The sequence below is a fragment of the Emydura macquarii genome, unplaced genomic scaffold (genome assembly GCF_026122565.2).
Source record: "Emydura macquarii macquarii isolate MOO-44397 ecotype Brisbane River unplaced genomic scaffold, CSIRO-AGI_Emac_v2 contig_3343, whole genome shotgun sequence".
Classification (NCBI taxonomy): Eukaryota; Metazoa; Chordata; order Testudines; family Chelidae; genus Emydura; species Emydura macquarii.
The window spans coordinates 2288185-2310771 of record NW_027133480.1 but is presented as its reverse complement, the minus strand read 5'-3'; the positions used below and the strand labels follow the sequence as shown (position 1 = coordinate 2310771).

The 22587-nt window shown below is 36.9% G+C and overlaps 1 protein-coding gene across 3 annotated transcripts in view; it reads left to right on the top strand.

The window, feature by feature from the left end:
* The window catches only part of UROS (uroporphyrinogen III synthase), a 25533-nt gene extending 2946 nt beyond the window's left edge, over positions 1–22587 (top strand). For 2 of the 3 annotated variants that reach the window (XM_067533348.1, XM_067533347.1), the window contains 9 exons: positions 237–326; positions 1142–1225; positions 2458–2554; positions 4910–4984; positions 7175–7249; positions 13267–13350; positions 13908–13993; positions 17074–17172; positions 20387–22587. In XM_067533348.1, coding sequence (XP_067389449.1) covers positions 264–326; positions 1142–1225; positions 2458–2554; positions 4910–4984; positions 7175–7249; positions 13267–13350; positions 13908–13993; positions 17074–17172; positions 20387–20512 — 789 coding nt within the window. In that variant the 5' untranslated portion in view covers positions 237–263 and the 3' untranslated portion in view covers positions 20513–22587. Of the gene's footprint in view, positions 1–236; positions 327–1141; positions 1226–2457; positions 2555–4909; positions 4985–7174; positions 7250–13266; positions 13423–13907; positions 13994–17073; positions 17173–20386 lie in introns of those variants that run through there. The other variant, XR_010917190.1, reaches the window with a different exon arrangement.

Genomic DNA, 22587 nt, shown 5'->3' with positions numbered 1-22587 from the left:
TCTTGGTTTTCTTTGTTTGTCTCTCTAAATGGTATCATCCAAAACCAACCTGTTTTTTATTGGCCTTATCAGGGTGGATGTTCACTCCCAGAGAATGTTCGTTAACTGCTTACTCATTGCGTAAACATTAGTGCATCTGTCAATTATCCTGTTTCTTGTGATGCATAACTTTTACTGCCATTGTACAGAGAGAAGTCCTCTAGATCTAATTTAGATATTTCTTTGTTGTGTTTCAGTGGTCTGTGGCCATTCTTTGGTAAACAATGAAGGTTCTGTTACTGAAGGACCCCAAAGACAGAGACTCAGGACCAGATCCATATATTAAAGTAAGTAATTTGGGGGAGGTCGGGGAACTATACCTGGCATTGTTTCACTATTATATTCATAATAATACTTAGCAATTCAACAAGATAGATGTGTTTAGGTGTTACAAATTAAAACCTGTACAGTCAAAAAAACTAGGAAAAGTTGAAATGTTAGTATTTATTGAGAAAAACTACCTAATGTAATTTGCACTATTATAAATAGTAGTTTTAGATATGAAGATTATACACTAAAACCAAAGTTAAAGTTCTTAGCTGAGTAATCATCCATTGTTATTGAAGTTAGTTAAAAACTGGGTAAATGACTAAATGTCAGTTTGCTTTCACATATATCAGGATGATTACAATATTTTGTAATTATTATAAAAATTGTTAGCAGTCTCAGTTGAGAGTCTAAGAACATAAGTGGATACTGAAATACTGTGACCCCTAGAAGTGGCTTTTTCTTTGCAAACCCTATTTATATGGACAGTTCTTACCTGTGCAGATAGTCCCACTAGCTTTAATGAACCTTCATATGTACGTAAGAATTTGCAGGATTGGGCCCTTAGCACTGAGGCACATCAGTGGTATGAGACCATTTATATTGTACCTGTCAGTGGATTAATAGAGGATATCAGTCTCCAGGGCTGTCAATTCATCATCTTGTAGCAGCACTAAATTCACCAGTAAAAACAAACAAAAATTCCATAGACACTGTTGGATTTTAGTTCAGACAAGTAGTTGAATAGTTCTGCTGGCAAATAGCCCATTCTTTTAAATACAAATAACCACCATTTGTGATTCATTCCAATGATTACATATACTTTTATCCATAGGAATTAGGATTATATGGATTTGAAGCAGTTTTAATCCCTGTTTTGTCATTTGAATTTGTGTCTCTTCAAAGTTTCTTTGTAAAGGTAAGATTTAAACCTTTTAGTAGTACTGTTGGAGAAATTATGCCTTAGGACTGTCAAACTACAAAAATTAATCTTGATTCAGTAATACCCCCTCACTGCTATCTGTACTGCTGTTGTTTCTCCTGAATTGATAGGGAGTTAAAGAATTTTTCCACACCTCCCATCCCTCCCCTAAGTATATATCATGTTAGTCTCTTCCCTCGTTGCCATATTGGACCAAAAAGCTGCTACTAATGACGGTGAAGAACTTCACTGAGCATGCTAAACTAGTCCTCCTGACATCCTTAGATGGTGTAGTTCCTTCTCATGTAACTAACCTGATAGAGTTCAGCTGGGGTGAACTATATCCAGTCTTGCAGTGACTATAATACTAGATCGATGGCCTAAAGGCCTTTGCCATGGAGGTGTATCTGCTGCAGCCTTGCAAGAAAACTGGCTTGAATTTAGAGTTCCCTTTCTTGCTCCCCAAATCATTGGGGGCTAGAAGACAGCACATTTAATGGTTTGTGCTGCTCATCAGTGACCTCTGTTTGTTAGTTTTGTTTCCAGTTAAGATCTGACTGGTGCTTTCTTCTATGCTCCTGCCTATAGCATAGTGTGCTGTAACACTAAGGTTTATATACAAGAAGGTGGGTTAATGGAAGAAAAAGATAGGCCTTCAAAATAACTCGTTTGTATGTTTTGAACCACCCTATTGCCTAGATTCTAAGGACACAGTCTTCCATTCAGGTTTCCCTGCCTGAGAAGTGCCCAATGGTGTGTTCCACAAGATGTTCTAAATAATGGGGGTCTGGAGGACTTGGGAACAGGGAGGAAAGGATGGAGAAAGGTATACAAAACAAAAGAAATGGGTTTAGTAGGGCATGTAATCTGTTAATTTGTTGAGACAGATTACACAGTCCTACTAGAGCCTACAATTATTAGGATCCTACAGAAATATATTTTTGATGTTGTTTTTTGTGTAGACAGTGAGTAATCTGAACTATTCTTCCTCCTGGCAGTGAGGCCCTGGTGGCACTTTCCGAGTTACTGCTAGCAATAATTATTAGCTTCCCCTGAGGAATTTTAAATCCATCATACACTTCTCATATATAAGTCTGATGAGAAGAATTTATGTCTGTTCCCTAAATTCAGATTTTCAGAATTAACATTGTTTTGCGTAGAAGTTTGAGTTTACCTGAATTCAGTGTTACAAATTTCATTAATATTTCTGCTAAATTGTTTGCTGGTAGCTCTCTCATCCAGATCGTTATGGGGGTTTAATTTTTACCAGTCCAAGAGCAGTAGAAGCTGCCAAGTTATGTTTGGAAGAGAATAGCAAAAATGAAGGTAAGTGTAGATTTATACCCTTGGTTATGCCTTTTTAAATGAAGTTTTGTAAATTTCATTTTTGCTCCCACCAGTGGATACTCTTATGTGTGTATATCTATTTTAAAATGTCTTCTCTGATAATTGAATTTGAATTATTAGAGTTTAGGTGAGCTTTCACCTGTAGAGATTTATTTTGTTCCCCCCCACACCCCTCCATAATAATTTGTCTAGTTATAACAAAAGAGAATTCTGAGTGCAAGTTACTAATCAAAGTACATTTTTCCCCATAAAGTGAATGCAAGTTATTCGTCCTACTAGTGCTAGGATAATAGTAAGCACCAACTAAGGGATCCATTTCAGTTTTTAATACATAAAAATATATTCTTGGGGCTTATACATAGGTGTCTGCTGACAACTCTCTGGCCAACAGTGGAAGCACACACTAAAAACTGGCCATCCCCATCATCATGTATTTTTGATTCTCATAAAATCTTATCTGAAATAGTTTTTTCAAATTTTGAATATAAAATCCGTCATGCAGATTGAAAAGTAGTTAAAAGACAGTGAACAAATGGTAATGAATAAATAGCAATGTACCAGGTTGGGTGGAAGAGTTTTGTGGAACATTACATAGAAATTGTCATACCAGATGAGATCAGTATTCTGTCTAGTCAAGTATTCTGTCTCTAATAGTGGCTAGTAGCAGATGCTTCAGAGGAAGGTGCAAGAAAGCATATAAATGGACAATTATTGAATAGCCTGCATATAGAGAGAGTTTCTTTCTAATCCCAGACAGTTAGTAATTGGTTTATTCTCCATAGAACAAGGATTTATGCTCTTTAATATTTTTATTTAACTAACTGTCCTGGGGTGCTCTACTCATTGCTGGGGATTAGCTCTGCCAGGCCAACACCCCTTCCTGCAATTGCACTCCATCACTCCCTCTGGGTCTCGCTGTCTCAGGACTCAACTGCTCTCCCTTCATGGCTTGGTTCTCCGGCCAGTGGTCCTCTCACGGTAGTCCTCTCCTTCTGGGGTATCAAAGGATCTCAGGACTCACTGTCCTAGGCAATCTTCCCATTCACTGCCCTTTAATGGTGCCACTTCCCCAGTGGCCAGTAGGGGAACCCAGGCCCACTCTCTACACTGGATTTCCAACATATATTCATAACTTTTTTTTCAGAATCTATGCATACATCATGCAAAACTGTTAATGATCAGTGAGTGAGTTACTAGTGTTCAAATGAAACCTCACAGGACATATTTTGTACAAAGATTATTACTATAATGTGTAGGGTATGAATACAGGGTGCCTAGTGTCACACATGTCGCTTCTTATTCAGGTGCCTTTCTAAGCTAATCAGTCCCAATCTTTTCAATATCTCCTTATATGGAAGGCTTTCCATTTTTCTGGGGGTTTTTGCATGCTTGTCTCTGGACCTTTTCTATTTCTATTAAGCCATTTAAAAAAATGAAGGGCAGAAATGAACTAAATATATGTCATGTGAGTCTGTACTGTTGTTTTATATAAGACATTATAATAGGAGACCTATCAGATCTATCTCTGCTCAGTCAGTTTTTCAGGAATTGGGATGAGGAGGCTGGATCCAAACAACATTGTGTAGTGTGAAGTTATAATTTAACAAACATTTTTTAGAAAGAAAAACATATGGCTCTTTCCTAGCCATTTTATATTGATGTCTGCTTCTCTAGTATAATATTTTCCCCCTATTGATAGATCAATTTTCTTCTTTTTATTCAAGGCACAATCAACTTACACATTTGTCTTATTATTTTTACAAAAATGATAAGAGAATTCCATTGCATGAATATAGGATTTATTTACCTTTCTTTGATTTGTTGGCATGAAATCTTGCATTTATTCTATGGCTAATCCTTCACTTTTAAGACTGCATCTATACTGGATATCCTTATTGCACAATGTGAAATTCATCAGTTTATAATGTACTTTCTGCGCTGGAATTCTTTTTCTCCTGCAACTCCCCAGTAAAGGTTTTTATTCCTAATTAATTTCAAAATGTAAATGAGCATTACAAATTACAGTTGATATGGTAATGTGCAAGTATGCATTAAAAATACTACTTTACAAGTAATTGAAAACAGTATTTGTTCAAGCAAAGATTTTTGAAGCACGTTATAGACTGTTTTTATAGTGAACAACATAACTGATTTAAAATCTTTATTTTGGATATGTAGAATTGCTGACATTTATAGTGTAGTATTGGTTATTAGTATTTTGGTGCACTCACAGATTTCTCAAGATAAATAAGCAATCTTTTGGGCAGAAGTTCAAATATTGTGGTGTTTTATGCTTTATTGCCAAATACTTACACATAATGTAATGTTTTACAGCCTGGAGAAATTCTCTTATAGAAAAATGGAATACCAAATCAGTATATGTGGTAGGAAAGGCTACAGCTTCTCTAGGTAAGATGGATTAAAGAAGAAACCCTTATACAAAACAACCTCTTCAATACAATTCTTGAAGTGTTAACCTTAGTTCAAGGCTACCCAGAACAAAGGCATAAGAAGCTCCTTTTAATTAACAAGTGAAAGTTTATAAAAAGTCAGCTTTATACACATCATCAAAGCTACATCAGCTGAGGATCTGGCCCTTGGGTGCACGTTATTTTCCCTACTATAATGCAATTGTGATTACATTAATGGTGATTTAAAATATTAGTCAAAAAAAGAAAAAAACAGGTATTGAATTTATATGTATTTTCTGTTTCTCTATAGAATGGGTGAAAGGAGCTAGGATTTCACCCATTGTTTCTATATCGTGATACTCCATCAGAGAGTTTAAACAAATTGTATATGTTGTTTTAATTGTGATGTACAAATAACTCATTCTGTGGGCAAAGAATCCTTCTACCATATGTTGAAATCCTATTTAATTGATATTAAGTTGTTAGCCTTTTGTTTTTGTTTTGAGAGCATTTCAAAGCAGAGGCAGGCTAGTAACACAAATCAGCTATTATATAGTTCTCTTAATTGGAGTTTACTGCACTTTTTCAGTAATATACGTTTATTTATTTACTTAATCTTTGTTTTATAAATGATGGCTTATTCACTATATGTTAGCTGAATTAATTTTAACCACTTTAACTAATGTGTAGATTCCTGTTTGTTCATTGGCCTTATACGTTGGTTATAACTCTTTACATCTTTGCTTGTATTCATTTTCAAGTCTGACCTCAGTGTTCCGTGCAAGTTTTACATGTGTTCTATTAAGATACTACATCACATAGGTAAAGATGTAACAGGCCTATAAAGAGACAAGTACCACAATTTGATTCTCAATTTTTTCTGCTACTGTTAGATATTGTGTATGTGATTTTTGGTTTTATGCTAACCAAAGTCTAAATCAGACAGTGTGAAACATTTGGCATTTAGCTGGGGGTACTGCTGGATAAATCAATACTGTGTTATTTAAAGTGTACAGGACTGTGGGTTTTTTCCCTCCTGTTAATTTGTCACATTTTAAATATGTTAATTTCATTTAAACCCTGTCTGCTTGTAAACTTCAGTGTGCTAGATGCCATTTTGCTATTTGAATTGAATTTACATGGCAACAGTTCTGTTACAAGTTGCAGGATGTTCTTCATTAGCAGGTGGCAATAGCTATGTGATGTGATTGCTTGCACCTATCTCATTGCCTATTCCACCACTATTTGATTTAAGTACATAGGCTGAGCAATTGTTCAGTTCCCTGCAAAAAGAGCTTATAATTGCACACCCATGGACAAGCAAGACTCCAGAGCTAGATAGGGGTTTATTCCCTTCAATATGAAATGAAGGGGTAAATCTTAGGATCTAACAGGATGTATGTGAGAGCTTCAAAGAGACAAAAGATAGCTTAGCTTTGCATCATATGTTTTGCTTTTGTGCAAGTGACCTAAAATTTTTAGTGATATTTAGAGTATATGGATTAAATAAAAATAATGATACAATCTGATCCTGAATGGTTTCTTAGCATGGGAGAAATCTGGATTTAATTTCTAGAATTACAGAAGAGATTAATGTAAATGCAAGTAAAAGGTCACAATTCACAATACTAGTCAAGATATAGAAAATAGTATGGACTGTAAGGAGGCTTGAGACAATCACATCTGACCCTAATTAGTTAACTTTTTTGGATTTCCACCATTTATGCCTTCCTGGTAAATAAGAGACATACTATTGTACTCTTGGATTTTCAGTTTTTGATCCTGCATCGCAAAGAGGGGAGGTGCATACCTGATAAACTACGTCTACATGCTCAGCAGGAGAACAGTGCAGTCACACGGAGTGCAGCCTGTTTTGTGCAGTGAGGCAACACTTGCACCTTTACTCCCTGTAAATTTGGGGCCCATGATGCTCCACAAACAGGTTCCAGGATGAAGTTCAAATACCCCTAATCTCCATGTTGGTCTCCTAATGCAGTTCCCTCTGTGAGATCAAAGTACCACCTAAGGATTTGATCCATTACTTGAAAAAATTATTCAAAAAAATGTAAAGAAAGTTTGGTAAAAGATGGATTAAGTTGGATCTCCCTTTTCCAATAAAGTTTTCTGAAAATAAATTCAGATTGGTTATCCCATTCTGTCTAAGAATATATTTCTTTGTTACTTACAGTGGAGGAAATTGGCCTTGCTCCACAAGGAGAAAAGTGTGGAAATTCTGAAAAACTAGCCACATACATTTGTGCAAGTAAGTATGCAGAAATCTTTCAGTTAAGGCAAATTTATTTTAAACTTGCTTCAAAGCCTACCATAGACAGTATACACATTCTGCACATATTCTGTGTATAGGTGTTCAGTAGAATCCTGAAATCCCATTTATTGGAATGCTTCAGATGTCCCCAATACATTTTGGTTAAACAGGTTTGTGCTATACTGTACCCGATCAGTATATTAGTTTATCGGGAATATCCCATAAACGGTAATGGTAATAATAATAATAATAAAATATTATATGGGCCAACCGATAAAGTGGCATTTATTGGCTCTGTCAGCCATAACTTTTATAATGTAATGAAAGACAGAGCTGCAGATGTAGCCTGTTTGTCTATCTTGGTGCACTGATACTCTGTGAGCCTTGACACTTACTTTCCTTGTTTCAGAATTAGATATTACCCCAGACCAAATGAGGCTGCCCTTCCCCTTCCCTCATTGTCCAATGATTCAAAGATAGTTAAAGGGGTAACTGTTGTCCTCTCAAAATTAACTGACGAGTCCCAAAGGAGAATTGTTTTGAGAGCGTTATGAAAGCGGAGGTGAGGGGAAAGTTCCAGTGGCAGACTGAACTTTGCTTTTTTATGGTGAAAGCTGTCGTTTGGAACAACTAACTACTTCTAATAATATATCAAACTTTTGTCTGTTCCATGTTTTCAAGTAAGCTGGTCCAATGGAAAATGCTAATTTAGAAAGCTTAGGTACTGTATTTATTAGTTTTTGTTATACTGACCTGCATTGCATGTAGCCTTGTTGTTCAATTATGTATTATATGTACAAATAATAGGAAAGAGCCAACCTCATAATCAGAAATTTAAAGTATCAGTTTTCCCTATAGTAGTGTTTTTGAGAAGCATGTTTAGGCCTAGTTGCTAATTATTGTTTATTGGGTGATTGTAAGATAGAACAGCTACAAGCCATACAGCGATGCTTCGTGATCAAGAAGCTGGGACTGTGGAATTAAGAGAAACCTACACCATTAGAGATATTTGCTAAGGAAGTGAGATTGGCATCAGAGCTTCTGATATATATAGGGTTCAGGAGAGTTCATAACTGATGTTCATACTGACTTTAAAGTGTGTTCAGATTCAGATTGATATTGTTAGATGAGACATTTAACAAAAGAAGATCAACAGATTTAGGCAGGAATTAATCTTAAAAGGCTTTGAGATTTACTGCTAAATTGAGCTGTGTGTGTATGCCAGCTGTAGAAGTCTAGGTGCTTTGTTCCCTAAATCCACTGAATACTGAGTTTGTCTCCTCTTCTGGCAATGCAAGGTATCATGGTGTTAAGGAAACTCCACTGCAGAGTCTCAAGGAGACAGTGAAATTCGTAGTTGGGGGAGATGAGTCTCCCTACCTGGTAAAAAAAACAATTCTGTTGTTGAATGATTGTCTGCTCCAAAATCTGGGGGGAAAAAGAAAACATTGGTTTAAGGACATATGCAGTATACATCAATATAATAGAGAATGACCCAAACTTTGAAAAACCATTTTATTTAACCAATAAAATGAAAATTGTCCACCTTTCGGCAGCCAGATGCAGAAACTCAGATGATGATCAATGCAGTTATTCTAGCTGTTAGGTGAATTACTGTAGCCCTGGTTTAAATACTTTATTACTTCATCATCCTACTGACTCCATGTATCTTCTAGCTTGGTGCTCAGATACTGCAGTGATGGGCAAAGGGTCAGACTCTAGATAGTTTATTTTTTGGCCATTGGACATAACCTTTGATATGGGGTGGAGGGTTATTAGGTACGGTCTTTTATTCACAGCAGCGATTTATGTAGCCAAATGAAAAAGTAGGATTAGAGCTGTCAAACTTTTTTATTTACAGAGAGGCTGCATGATTTTTTTAAATTGCACAAGCAATAAAAAGATTTTAAAATAAATTGTATCATCTTAATAATCAAGACAGACAGCTGCTGACATTAAATGAAATTCTGGAAATGAAAAATGAAGTAGTAATATTTTGACCTATACATAACTGCACAAGGCTTAAAAGAACAACCCACAGTCCCTATCCTAAAGATTGTGCAATACAGAAGAAGGTTTTCTCTGAGATTATTTTTAAACATGTGTGGATAACTGTAATTTTGGATTATTGATTAGCATTTGTGGGTTTTGCAGAAAAGGTGCATTTTAAGGAGGATTTGAAAGAAAAGAGGACAGGTGTCTGTGTCACATGATCTGAGAATATGGGGGGAAAAAAGATTTAGGATATATCCAAGAAAGAAAAAAAAGACATGTAATACCAAGGATTACTCTCCAGTGACTGGAATTGTTACATTTTTAGGAAATCCAATAATAAGAAAAGACCTGAACTTCACTAAAGAAAAATGACCTTTAAGAGCTATATTGATTGCTCCAAGACAATGCTGTATTACAGAAATGGAAGTCTTTATCTAACCCCAAATAAATGACTATACCATTGCAATGAATACAACAGTAGCCCTGGAAAGAACAGAGGATGGTCTATCATGCAGGTTCAAAAGTGATTAAAAGGAGGGAGGGCAAACCAATCCTTTGTTTTAAATTAAATCTAAAGAGATTTTTAAAACATCACAGTTCCTCTTTGATCTGTCTGCTGCTTATTTTACTTTTAGGAGGATAACCTGCTCCCACCTAGGTGTGTGCATTAAATTAAGGCACTGCCCTCTTCCTAATAGATTTTGTATAGCTCCCCCCGAAGAAGCTCTCTAAGCTCCTTTTTCTCCCCCCATGTTTATTCTCTATGGATTGCTCTGCCAGATACCCTTATCCCAGCTCTTATTGTTCACTCTCCTTGGCCCAGCAGCTGCTTCCCTATTCTGCACACACCAGAAGTGCAGAGCAGGGAGCTGGTACTGATGGAGGCTGCCAGATGGGGAACAGTACTTTCTAGTGAGAGCAGGGGAACTACATCCAGCAGCTCTGGAAGCCACCAGCAGGAAAGCAGGAACTGCATTTTTTACAGCAGTTAGCCCAGGAATTTTTCACAAAGGGCAACTTCTTGTTAGATCACAAGCAACATATTAGAATACTACAAAATTGCAGGACTCTCAGTACACTTGCAAGAAATGCAACCTTCAGTGTATCATTCAATGCAGAAAATTTCAATCAATGGGGACTTCTGTTGCTGATGTGTACATAACCAAACTTAGACTTATCAGGTTGGGTATAAATAGGTAAATCAATTTATCAAATCCTTTATAACATCCTCTGAAGTAAGAGATAAATTATAATAATGTCCTGAAACAATGTTTTCCATTATGCACCTATTAGTCAGCCATTTCTTTTTGCTTATACATAAAATTACAAATAAAGACTTAAATGAGAAGACTAGATCTATATAGAGCAGAAGTTGTGTATCATTAACACTTGCTGTCAGCATGAAAATAAAACCTGAATGGTGACATTTCCCTTGTTACTCACTTTCCCTCTCTTTGGTACTGACTTTGGCTTAGCTAATCAGGAAAATAAATCAATTAACTCCTTAATTAAATAGGTAGTTTCAGTCTGTTTTCAAGACAAATCTTTTTAGCTTTATTAGAATTTAATGTCTCTGTAATGTTGATTACGTAAGTTAGATGATACTACTGGGGCCAGTGCTTGTTATATTGTCCAGAGTTATCAAACTATTATTCTTTGCTTTGTAAACACAAGTGAAAAAGGATTAGTGTTACTTTCCAGCTATCACATTGGCATTTCATTTAACTGATGTGAGCTTTAGTTGGGCTGATATTAATGTATTTTGCCTTTATCTCACAGAATACTCTTCTGCATTTATATCAAGTTTTTTGTTGCTTCCTGTAATTTATTACTAACATGTCTGCATTTCCTAATAAAACTTTAGTTTGCAATTAGAGTATAAATGTGTGTTGACTCCTAATAAGGTTCTTCAATTTGATTTTTCACTATGGTGTCTGTTTTTCCCCAGACACAATTCTGGTGCTTAATGTTAAAATCAAGTGTCTCCTTTCAGTGCTTAAAATAAACAGCCCAGTCTGTGATTTATTGTTCTGATAGACCCCTGAAAAAATCTCTTTAAGGGGAAATTGAATGATCAATTAATAAGTTTTGAAGGACCCCACTTATTAAAAAAGAGTAATATAGTTATGCAGAATTTTGCTTCAGACCTTTGTGTGCTTCCCTGTACATTTCCAAAAGCAAATGTGGGCACAGACTTTACTAGACTATATCCACTGCTCAGATATTGTTTAGTGCTGAAAAATCACAAGGAATCTGTTGTTCCCTTTAGGACCAAAGAAAACTTTGTAACTTCCATAGTTTCATTTGCTTCTGACATGGACCCCCGTTTCATTATAATATTAATTCCCATGTTGGAATACTTTTTCAGTGGTAAAAATAACAATGGCAAAAGTATTATTTAGAAATAGCTACTACATGAAGTTTGTTTAGAATATTAAGTGTGGAGTAGTATTTCAAGTTGAACTATGGTGGAGGGAGCTATGTTACTTCTTTTGTTATAAGCACTCTCAAAATGTTAATTAAATGCCTGCCAAACCACCAGTTTGTTTTAAACCGAAAGCAGTGATGGGCAGTAGCATAGAAAAGGACTGGGAAGACTACCCATATACACCTGGTCTTCAGGGCTGCCCTTGAAATAAGTAGCGATCCAGATTGGTATCTAAAGAATTAGATGAGCTCAGATGACTGTTTTTCTCTCTCTCTTTCATTTTTTCCCCCAGCATCTAGCTCAATGAGGCCCTGATCCTGGTTGGGACTTCTAGACTCTACCATTTTACAGATAAATATAATCATATCCCTCCTTCCTCACACCTACCATTATCTTTTACCCAATTTGCTAAATAAACAATCCACTTGCAGTAAAAAAAAATAAAAAAAAATAAAAAAATTTCTGAAGCAATGACTTAATAAATTATTAATTAAAAAAATCCTTATAAATCAGCAAAAGATGGCAAATACTCCCAGAATACAGTCAGTGTTATCCCATTCCCATCCAGTGGGGTTCTTCTATTCACAAACACTGCAATCATTTTTGCTGGAATCAGTGTCTTCACTTCCATGCCTACCATATCAGGTAGGGTACGGGTGAGTACATAGATTCCAGTGATAGACCCCTTAAAAATGCCAGCATAGAAATTTGAAATACCATCTGATAGTGCCTTTTAAGGATATGTGTTTAGCCTTATAGCAGTGTGGGTAAGGATCTTAGAGAGACTATAGTCCAAATATATCATCTCTTTCTGAGTTAATGTCTCCCTTTAATAGATCGATCATGAAGAATCAAGCGTCAGAAACATGCAAATCAAAGACTATCCCCTTTCCAAAAATCAACCAGGAAAGAGCAGCCTTCTTGCTCTTTCAACTGATATGAGCGATTTCCTCCCAACATAATAGCAATTAGGGAAGGGAGACCTCCAACTCAAAGGATAAGGATGGCTGGGGAGACTCCTCTGAGACACCATGGTAATGGGAGTAGGAGTCTCTCCTCCCCCACAAATAAGGAAATAAAGTTGCTACAGGTAGCTTTGGAACTCCTTTGCAAAGCATTCTGTCCCTTTCTTCAGGTGCCTATTCTACCCTCTACATAGCATGCCTGTCATGGAGTTATCCATGGCTCAGATGGTGGCAGCAACGTTCTGTTGGATTAAGCCTTTGAATAGCAAATCAAGTGTGTGTCTGAAAATTGGGGAGTGACTGACGAGAAGGGGATAATTTACATTTTACTTGGTATTCTCTATTGAAAGGCAAAGGAAATAGAATATAGCAATGCAATTTATCTTTTTGCCAGATCTTTTTAGCCAATGTATTCATACTATAGCAATGGAATCATTTTTAATTTACATGCTAAATAGCCTCTGCCTTCTGAATTGCAGATGTGGCTTGAACTACAAATGTTTTCAGTGATATTAGGATTGTATGTGCCTACGTTCTCAGCATATATTCAAGATTTGCCATTTTTTAAGTGTCATTTATGGTTAAAAATGTAACCATGATTTAAATGCTAATGTGTTTGTTTACAGGGGAAACACCTAATTCATCACCTCTTCTTTTTCCTTGCGGATCACTCAAAAGAGAAGTACTTTCAACAATACTCAAAGAAAAAGGTTGTTGCAGCATTTAGAGCTTTATTTTAATTTAACTTATTGAGGAAACCCCCACCTCTCCTCAAAGTAATGGTAAAAATTAAAGGTTTATTTTTCATTGTGAACCATCCATAGATGTTTGTGTATTGGATTGTACTGTCTAGAGGTTAGAGGACAGGACTGAGAATCATGGGATCTGAGTTGTACTCCCAACTCTACTACTGAGTCCATCTCTGACAGCGGGAAAGTAACTTGACCCTTCTCTTTAGCTCAGTTCCTCATTGGTAAAATAGCAATTACTATATTTATCTTATTCACAGAGATGTTGCAAGGCTTAAATGGTGTTTGTAAAGTGCTTTGAGATCCTCAGATTTAAAATGCTCTAGACATGTAAAGTACTATAATTGCATCTTGTAACTATAGAAATGCCCAGGAATCTTTTTAAAGTAATATTCCCATATCTTAGCCTTTAAAATAATATATTTTAATTCAATCAATATTATAATAGTGTTTTGGAATAATGAGAGCTATTAAAATCTTGTTTAGTTGTTGATGTATTTTCTCTCTCTTAATTACAGGTATTTCCCTGGAAAGCCTTACAGTTTATCAAACTGCTGAACATCCCAGTCTCCAAGAATCCTTGAAGAATTATTTCACACAACAGGTATTGCACAGTCAAAGATCACCAGTGTAAATGTAAAGCTTTCTGGTGTTCCCTGGTTGCCAAGAAGGTTAATAGCATATTGGGCTTCATTAGTAAGAGCATTGCCAACAGATCGAGGGAAGTGATTATTCCCCTCTATTCAGCATTGGTGAGGCCACATTTGGAGCATTGTGTCCAGTTTTGGGCCCCCCCATTACAAAAAGGATGTGGACAAGTTGGAGAGAGTCCAGCGGAGGGCAACAAAAATGATTAGGGGGCTGGAGCATGAGACTTATGAGGAGAGGCTGAGGGAACTAGGCTTATTTAGTCTGCAGAAGAGAAGAATGAGGGGGGGATTTGGTAGCACCATTTAACTACCTGAAAGGAGGTTCCAGGGCAGATGGAGCGAGGCTGTTCTCAGTGGTAGTAGATGACAGAACAAGGAGCAATGGTCTCAAGTTGCGGGGGGGAGGTCTAAGATATTAGGAAAAATTTTTTCAGTAGGTGGGTGGTGAAGCACTGGAATGGGTTACCTAGGGAGGTGGTGGAATCTCCATCTTTAGAGGTTTTTAAGCTGCGCTTGACAAAGCCCTGGCTGGGATGATTTAGTTGAGGTTAGTCCTGCTTTGAGCAGGGGCTTGGACTAGATGACCTCCTGAGGTCCCTTCCAACTCTTAATATTCTATGATTCTATGATCCGTATGTGAAACCTGATGAAAAACTCTCAGTTGTCTGTACAAGACATTATTGTGATGACAAAAGAACTAAGGCCAATAAACAAGTTTCCTGTATTTTTTTCTACTTGTACTGAGAAGAATCACTTGGCTATAGCTTTAATGTTTTGGATATAGTGAATCAGTCCTTAAAATTGGGGAAAGTACCAAAAAATGTCAGTAAACACAAGGGCACTTAAATATTATGGTAACTGGCATTATAGAAAGTCCTAAAATATATAGATAATAATGCCACCATTGGAAGAAAAAAAATCTTCTTTGATGGTAAACCTTTCAAATTTTTACCCAGTTTCTAAGCTATGTTTTATATCAGGATTACTAGAAAAAACTATTTTATAAACAATTATATATTCACCTTGTTCTTTTTGATCTGCTTAACAAAACTGAAATTTTGAAAAAGCCTGGTTTTAGATCATGTCACATCAGAGACAAAATTACTAAGGGTATTTAATAATTTACTTACTAGTAGCCAGAGATGTAGGATCTCTGTCACTGAATGTATTAGCTACAACTTTATGAATCTGAATCCAGCACTAATTATCAGCTGTCCATGCTTGCTGAGCCATGTTCTTACACTGATTATTCTATTTGAGAATGTGTTACTGATTCCATTTTAAGTGTAAAAATTTTGGATGATATGCTATCCCCACGTGTATCAATAGATCTGTTTCTTAAAATCTATACTACAGCTTCTTTTGATCAGTGGATAGCAAAATAGATTTGGAGCCAATGATACCAGCTTTTGTTTTCTCGAGATTAGATTATTGCAATGTTTTTGTTTGCAGGAATCTGCCTTATATCTACAATTCAGTTTATTCAGAATGCAGCCTTGCATGCTTACAGACACTCGCTTTTCTGAGCATATTATTTCTGCTTTAAAGTCTTTGCATTGATTTCCTGTTAAATTACATATTGATTTCAAAGTTCTTCTTACATTCAGAGTCCTGAATGCCTGTGACCCCCCCCCCCCCAACATTGTTGATATATTGTGCTATCCGTATGTTCCCCAATGAATATTAAAGTTATAATTAGCAAATTATTTGGTTTCTACAGGTCATAAATGAGAGTCAGTAGCAGCTAGGACATCTTATAATTTTGTATCCTTGTTATGGAATTCATTGCTGGTTGCAATTAGAGATGCTTATTCTTGTCATTCAAGGCAAAACTAATACAATGTTTATTATAAGTTTCTAGTTCTTAAATTTTGATATTTTTATTATGGTTAAATGTACAGTGCCCTGAGACATGACATTGAAAAACTCTGCATAAATATAAGGGGTGCGGGTGTGAATCTAAGTGTACCCAAAGTATACAAAAGGTACATAAGTATTGCAATGCCTAATTTTTGGCTTTCAGCCTCTTACGGGAATTCACAACCTTGAGTTAGGCATCCAGGCTCCCTATGCAATGGATGAGGAGAGTTAGGTGCCTAAGAAGGAATTCACCGAAACCAGCACGCCGAGTGGGAAGCCGCCTGAGTTAGTCAGTAGAAAATGCTGAGGAAAGGGCTATGGCCTAGACCGTTACTCCTCAAAGAGAGTTAGTCATCTAGCTCTGCTCATGCTTCACAGCCGTGAACTTTCTTCTGGAGTTAAGCACCTAAGCCAAGTCAGCCCTTACATATGAAAAATAGAGGAGGTGGTGGTCTCCTTATAGCAGTAGTCCAGTGATTACAGTCTCCTGGGATGTTCTAATACCTTCTCTGCCTCATTTGGATCAGGGACTTGAACCCAAGTCTCCCACCTCCCAGGAGAGTGCCCTAACCACGAACTAATCCTAGGCTATAGGATATTGTGGTTGGTCTCTCTCAATCTCTCCTGTTGAATCTATTCCAGTTTGTTGGGTGTGAGAGAGAAAGTGAGTGAATGGGAAAGTTTAGGCTGAACAGGGAGGACATGCAGAATGGGAGGCCTCAGACATGTGTCCTAAACTGATGTGTGTTTGTGAAGGAAGTCAGGAGACTAGTGTATGGAGGTTTCCTGTTTAATGGGAGTAAGAGAATCTAAAGCATGCCCCGTTTCGGTCATTAATAAAGAGAGTGAAATCTTGATCCCCATATTATCACCAAAGAGCTCACAATAGTCACATGATCTTGGAAAAATGAATGGTTAAAAATAACCCTACACTTGAATTTCAAGTGGTCCCTTGGGTAGTGCAGTCTTGGCACGCTGTTGGCTCCAGCTCAGGCACCACAGACTGTTCTCAGTAAATCCATCCTGTTGGCTGACTTCAGCACTTCTCAGCTGACAGCATGGTGTTTCCACAGAGAGACTGCTGAAGAGATTGATATGAAAACATGTTGTGATATGCCGCTAGAGTCAAGAGAAACATGTTCCAACCTGCTGTTCCATCTTTACTTTTATACAGGGTATTCCAGCAAGCATCACATTCTTCAGTCCATCTGGTGTCAGATTTTGTCTCCAGCACATTCAAAAGTTTTCTGGTGATCTTATTAATCAAATTAAGGTAAATTGTCTAATAAGTATTAAAAGATAGTCGGGGAGGCTGGTGGTCTAGTGGTTCGATCAGGGATTGGGAATCAGGAGAGGTAAATTTTATTCCTTACTACCACTCTGTTATTCTGGAACCTTGGACAAGTCACCAGGTTCTTCTGCCTGTTTTTACCCGTCTGTAAAATATAAATTATGATATTTACTGGCCATTGTAAAGGGCTTTGAGATCTTCAGTTGAAAGTGGCTAATTAGTGCAAAGATGTTTCATTTTTTAGTTAAATAGGCTATTCTAGTTGAGTTCTCTCTCTTTCTTTAAATCCTCTGAAGTCTGTATTTAAAAGTATTAGCAATGAGTAGTTCATTAATAGATTTTTAAACGTTGACCTCTTCAGTATAAAAATTCCTTCTATCACAGCACTTTAAATGGATGACTATGAATATGATTAGGGGGTTTGTCTTTTTTTTAAAAAGAAAAAGTAAAAGAATTTTTAGAAGTTCTACCAACACATTTCCTTTATGCATTTAAGATAATCACACAAATTAAACTAGTATGCTGTAACATAGGTCTCGTCTTAGAGTATAAATGCCATAAGGTTGATACCTTCAGAAAATAACTGGAAATGGTTGCAAGCTGCACCCATTTTGGAGATGGTCCTCCAGCAGTGGGATAGGAAGAAATGAGATGCAATTTACTACAAAAATAAAGCTACTTCTGTTGAGTCTCTGTAATATGAATTTGAGCTGCCCCTCTGTGGTAATCTATTTTCAGATGAATCATTTCTTCTCATTCAGGATGATGTACTTTATTGACAAATAGGGATACATACTTTTCCAATTTTAATCCCACTTTCTGACCTAAGGTGAAAGATATACTCAAGCTGAAAGAAAATTTCTCTTCAGTCTCCCACAATCTTATATAGTTTTTCCTCTTGTGTCAGAAATGTCTTCCTATAGGAGTTTAAATTCACGCTAGAGATAAGTAAAGTTCAGATTAGAATATGAACTTTCCCAAAATATAGGGGGTTTGAATCAGCTCATTATTCATATAGGGACCAGCTATTGGCTGTTGTATCTGGAGTCGTAGTTTCCCAAAAATGAGGGCTATTTGGAGTTGGAGTTTGGGGTTGGATCACACTCTAGTTTACACCTTCTATAACTGAAGAAATAAATCCACTTGATGACATTGAAAATCTTTGGCCTTTTATACATACGCCTAGGTCCTGATTCTGGGCACCCATAATTATTATGGTCCAAAAGATAAACTAGTAATTTAGAAGCCCAAGGCTCCAGGTTGAAGACTCTGGTTGACAGTGCCACCCCACAAGCACAATGGAACTGTTCACTGCAAGGGTAAAGCTCAGCTGTATAGTAGACAGAACTTTCTTAGCATCCAGTCCTAAGCTGTGGAACAAAACCCACACAATCTAAGAACTATCTCAAACATTACCACTTTCTGTTCCAAGGTGCACTGATTTGACCTTGTATTTCCCAAACAAGTAGCCATAAAATAACTAAATTAAAAAAAAAAAAAATTTTTTTTAAAGAAAAATCCCTCACATAATTTTCCTCTTGAAAAGAAAAAGAGTGGGGGGGAGAAAATTATGTGACAAATACCAGTCACATCATGTAATGCACTTGTGGAAGATGCTCAGATACTACAATGATGCAGGTGGTATAAGAACCTGAACACATATCTATTGTTACCGCATGTGCAGACTAACAAAATCATACCTTGTGAAACTTGACTCTGAAAATTTAAGTAATTTGCTTTATTGTTTTTCATCTTCAGGGAGACAAACCTTTGTGTAGACTCTTTCATGGTGTTATGTAGTGGTATTTGCATATAGCAGAGAGTAAAAAAGAGAGGAATTCATAATAGTTGTGTAGGCTAAAAGAATAAGTAGCCTGTATCCTGGAATCAGGAGCAGCTTGTGGGCTGAGTTCAACAGCAGGGAAGTATGCACTTGATCATCATTTTTATGTCTCACAGCAGTTGATGGGAATTACTACAGAGAGTTTCTAGGGAAAACAGAAATAAATCATCCACCAATAAAAAGATGAAATTATTAATTTAAAAAGCAATTGAAGGGGAAGCCAGGGTGAAGTAAACAATTCTTTCAGCATTTAAGGTGCTTTATAGCTGTGAATATATCAACGTGTGTCTTATGGTGGCACAAAGAAGGAGAGAGAAATTAGATCAACTCTAGGTGCTACTGGATTTGAAATTAGTAACTACAAAATTAATATCAGGGGTTTCTGGACTTTAAATTTTAAAAAGTACAAGTACTCTTACATATAACCTGAAACTCTGTGCTCCCTGTTAAGATTTTAAATTATTCTTTGCAGTCAGTGAAAATTCTACTAAAATTGGTGTTTGCAGTTTCTGATCACTTATTTTAGGGACTTTTTGGTGAATGACTGACTTATGATTCCACTACATAGAAAGTAACTTGAACTTGCTCAAAAGGGCCACATAAAACTCTAGCAAAGTTAACAGCATTCTGGAATATATCCTGCAAGGTGAGTTACTCAGCATGTAGTAGGGTTCTCCTCATGTATGTATGTGTGGAACAAACACAGTTTTACATGATTCACAAGCAGCAATCTGTGCACTTTGCATCCCTGTGTAACCACCCGACATTATTATTATTAGCCTTGTCTTCCTTCCCTCTTGTTGACTAATATTCACTTGTCGCATCTTACTGGTAAGCTAAGCACCTCCAATAGATTCACCTAATATGAATTAGAGTGTTGTAGTCTTTGCAGAGACATTTCTCCTGAGCTGGAGTTTTTGGATTTTTTTGCTCACTTCCCTATTCCATTTCCTCCTTTGGGTAAAATTTTATTTTCTCATGATTATTATGAGCCAAAAATAGTGCCTGCTTAAATTGGCATTGACGAGGCTGACACATGTTAGAATCTTTCTTGAGTATGAAAACAATAGGACTTTTAAGGTGTTTGGACCAGTGAACTAAGCTATAAGCTTTACTTAAAGTCATTACAAAGCAGCTAAATTGATGAATTATTTTAATATAGAAAATCCTCAGCCCAAACAGCTTTTACACGTAAGAGTATATTAACTTGCCATATCTGAGTTGGACGTGTTCATAAAGTTTGATTAGAGACAGGACCGAATGATAGAAGAAGTAATGTATGTAGCAAGAGTTGATTCTAACACCACATCTAATTAGACTATAGATGAGTATAAATGTTATTTGTCATTTCAGTTTGCTGCTATAGGTCCAACAACAGCTGAAGCAATGGAAGCTGAAGGAATCCTAGTGAGCTGCACTGCAAAAAACCCTACTCCTGAAGACCTCGCTGCTGGTATCAAAAAAGCCCTTCACCTTTAAAATTGCTGTTTACCTGTGTAGAAGCACCACACAAGTTGCTGTAATAGCCCTCCAGAAATTTAAGACAATTCATCAGTGTTTAACATGGATACTAAAAGTTGTTCGGATTTTTTTTAAAAAGCCATGCTCTCTGCCTTATCATTCAATACTTCCTTGGCAATCCATCTGCTAACATCAATGAATGATGGGAGTTGAATAGCTAGATAGATTGGTCCACATCCTATTTATGGCTAATTTTGATGACCTACTATAATAAGTCATTAAGAGAAGACAATGATTTTCACCATACATTAGCCGGCAGGAGTACAATACTTAAAAAGTCAGTAACTAATACCACCCAGCATGTTAAAGAAATCAGATTATTAAAAAAGTATTTGGGTAGTGTTCTGTCTGCTGTTTTTCATATTCCAGCTGTACATTACATTTTGGCAAAATAGCTTTCAAAAATATGCATCAGAGTGACTTGGAATAAGTGAAATTGTTTCATTCAGTTAGTGGCCAGTTTTGTAGAGGACACTTTTGTATTCTAAATTGTCCCTTTCTTGAATACCCAAGAACTGCTGCATCTAAAACTTCAGGGTCAAATTCCACCCTCATAAGCACAGTCTCATGAGAGCTGCACTTTAGTATCTGAAAGCAGAACTTGGCCTCACATGTAGCATGTGTGACCCATCCGTGCCTAGGGTAGCCACCTGAAAATGCTAAGGTCAGACAGGCTGTAAAAGGAGAGCAGATTCTCCCAACACTGGTGGGTGACACTGAAGTCAGACTTCCCAACCAGCCACAAAGAGTGCTTCTGATTCCCCACACTGGTTATCAAGAAGCCAAAATAAAAATATCCACAGCCCCCTTTACTGCATTTCAGTCTCCGGCTCCCAATCAGCCTCTAGGTCCAGTAAAGAGATCAGTTATTTAAAACTCTCTGCTCTTTACCAAAAAGGTTTCTCCTGACCCCAAAGCCACAGTACCAGATCAATATAAGTTTAGATCTTACCCAAAATACCACTCTGCCAGCCAATCCTTTAGTAAATAAAACTAAAGGCTTATTATAAAAAGAAAGAAACAAACTATAAGAGAAGTGTTAAAGGATTAAAGCAATCAGACACAATTGATTTGATATATTGATTATTGATATATCAGGCTTCTAATAGAATGATGGCGTTTGCAGGCTTGTATAGTCCCTCTGGTATACATCCTGTACCTGGATGGGTCTCAGTCCTTTGTTTCACAGCTTCAGTTGTAGGTGAGTTGATCCAGAGGTAGGCTGAAGGCTGACTGAAGACTGGAGACAGAAGATTGACTGAAGACAAAATGTATGTGGTCCAGAGGCCTTTTATGTCCTCTGGCCTTTGCCATGCTGCTTGTGGAAATTTACAGGACTAAGATGAAGTCCAGGGTCACATGAGTGACTGGTGACTCATCAGGTATATCCCTGGCTTCTCCCCCTGGCCCATTGTACCTGTGAATTTCCTTAATGGGCCATTAAGCAGGCTAGTGCTGCAGCCATCCTGTCTGGGGTGTCACCCAGACATAGTACAATTTGAAATACAGATATATCAACCATATCCATAACTTCCATTACACATATAACACATGAACATAAACATCATCTTACTTAGCACGTTATAGCCTTTCTAACAGTACCTGACATGGCATATCTCACATTAATTAGTATGATTCTGACGTATTGATGTTAAATAACATCATAAATGCCCCTCCTCCCCCCCATCCAGCCAGCATCACATCCCCAGTGCGAGATTGGTGTAGGAAGGAGTAATCAGAGCTCCTGAATACACCTCAAGGGCCTTGCTAATCCAGCCAGCGTCACAGCATGAACATTTTTTTTTTTAATCTTTAACTTCAACCCATGGCTGGAGTGTGAATAATTTAGTCGAGTAGTTTCCTGAATGTCAGTTATTTAGAGGTTGTTAGGATGCAGGCACGCACACACAGGGTAGCTGATGGCATATAAAACAGGGTTTTACTCTTTGGCTTCATGTTATGTTGCTTGTGAGCACGTTTTGGGGTTTAAAACAGATCATGTTAAATAACTAATTACAATAAAATAATCTGTT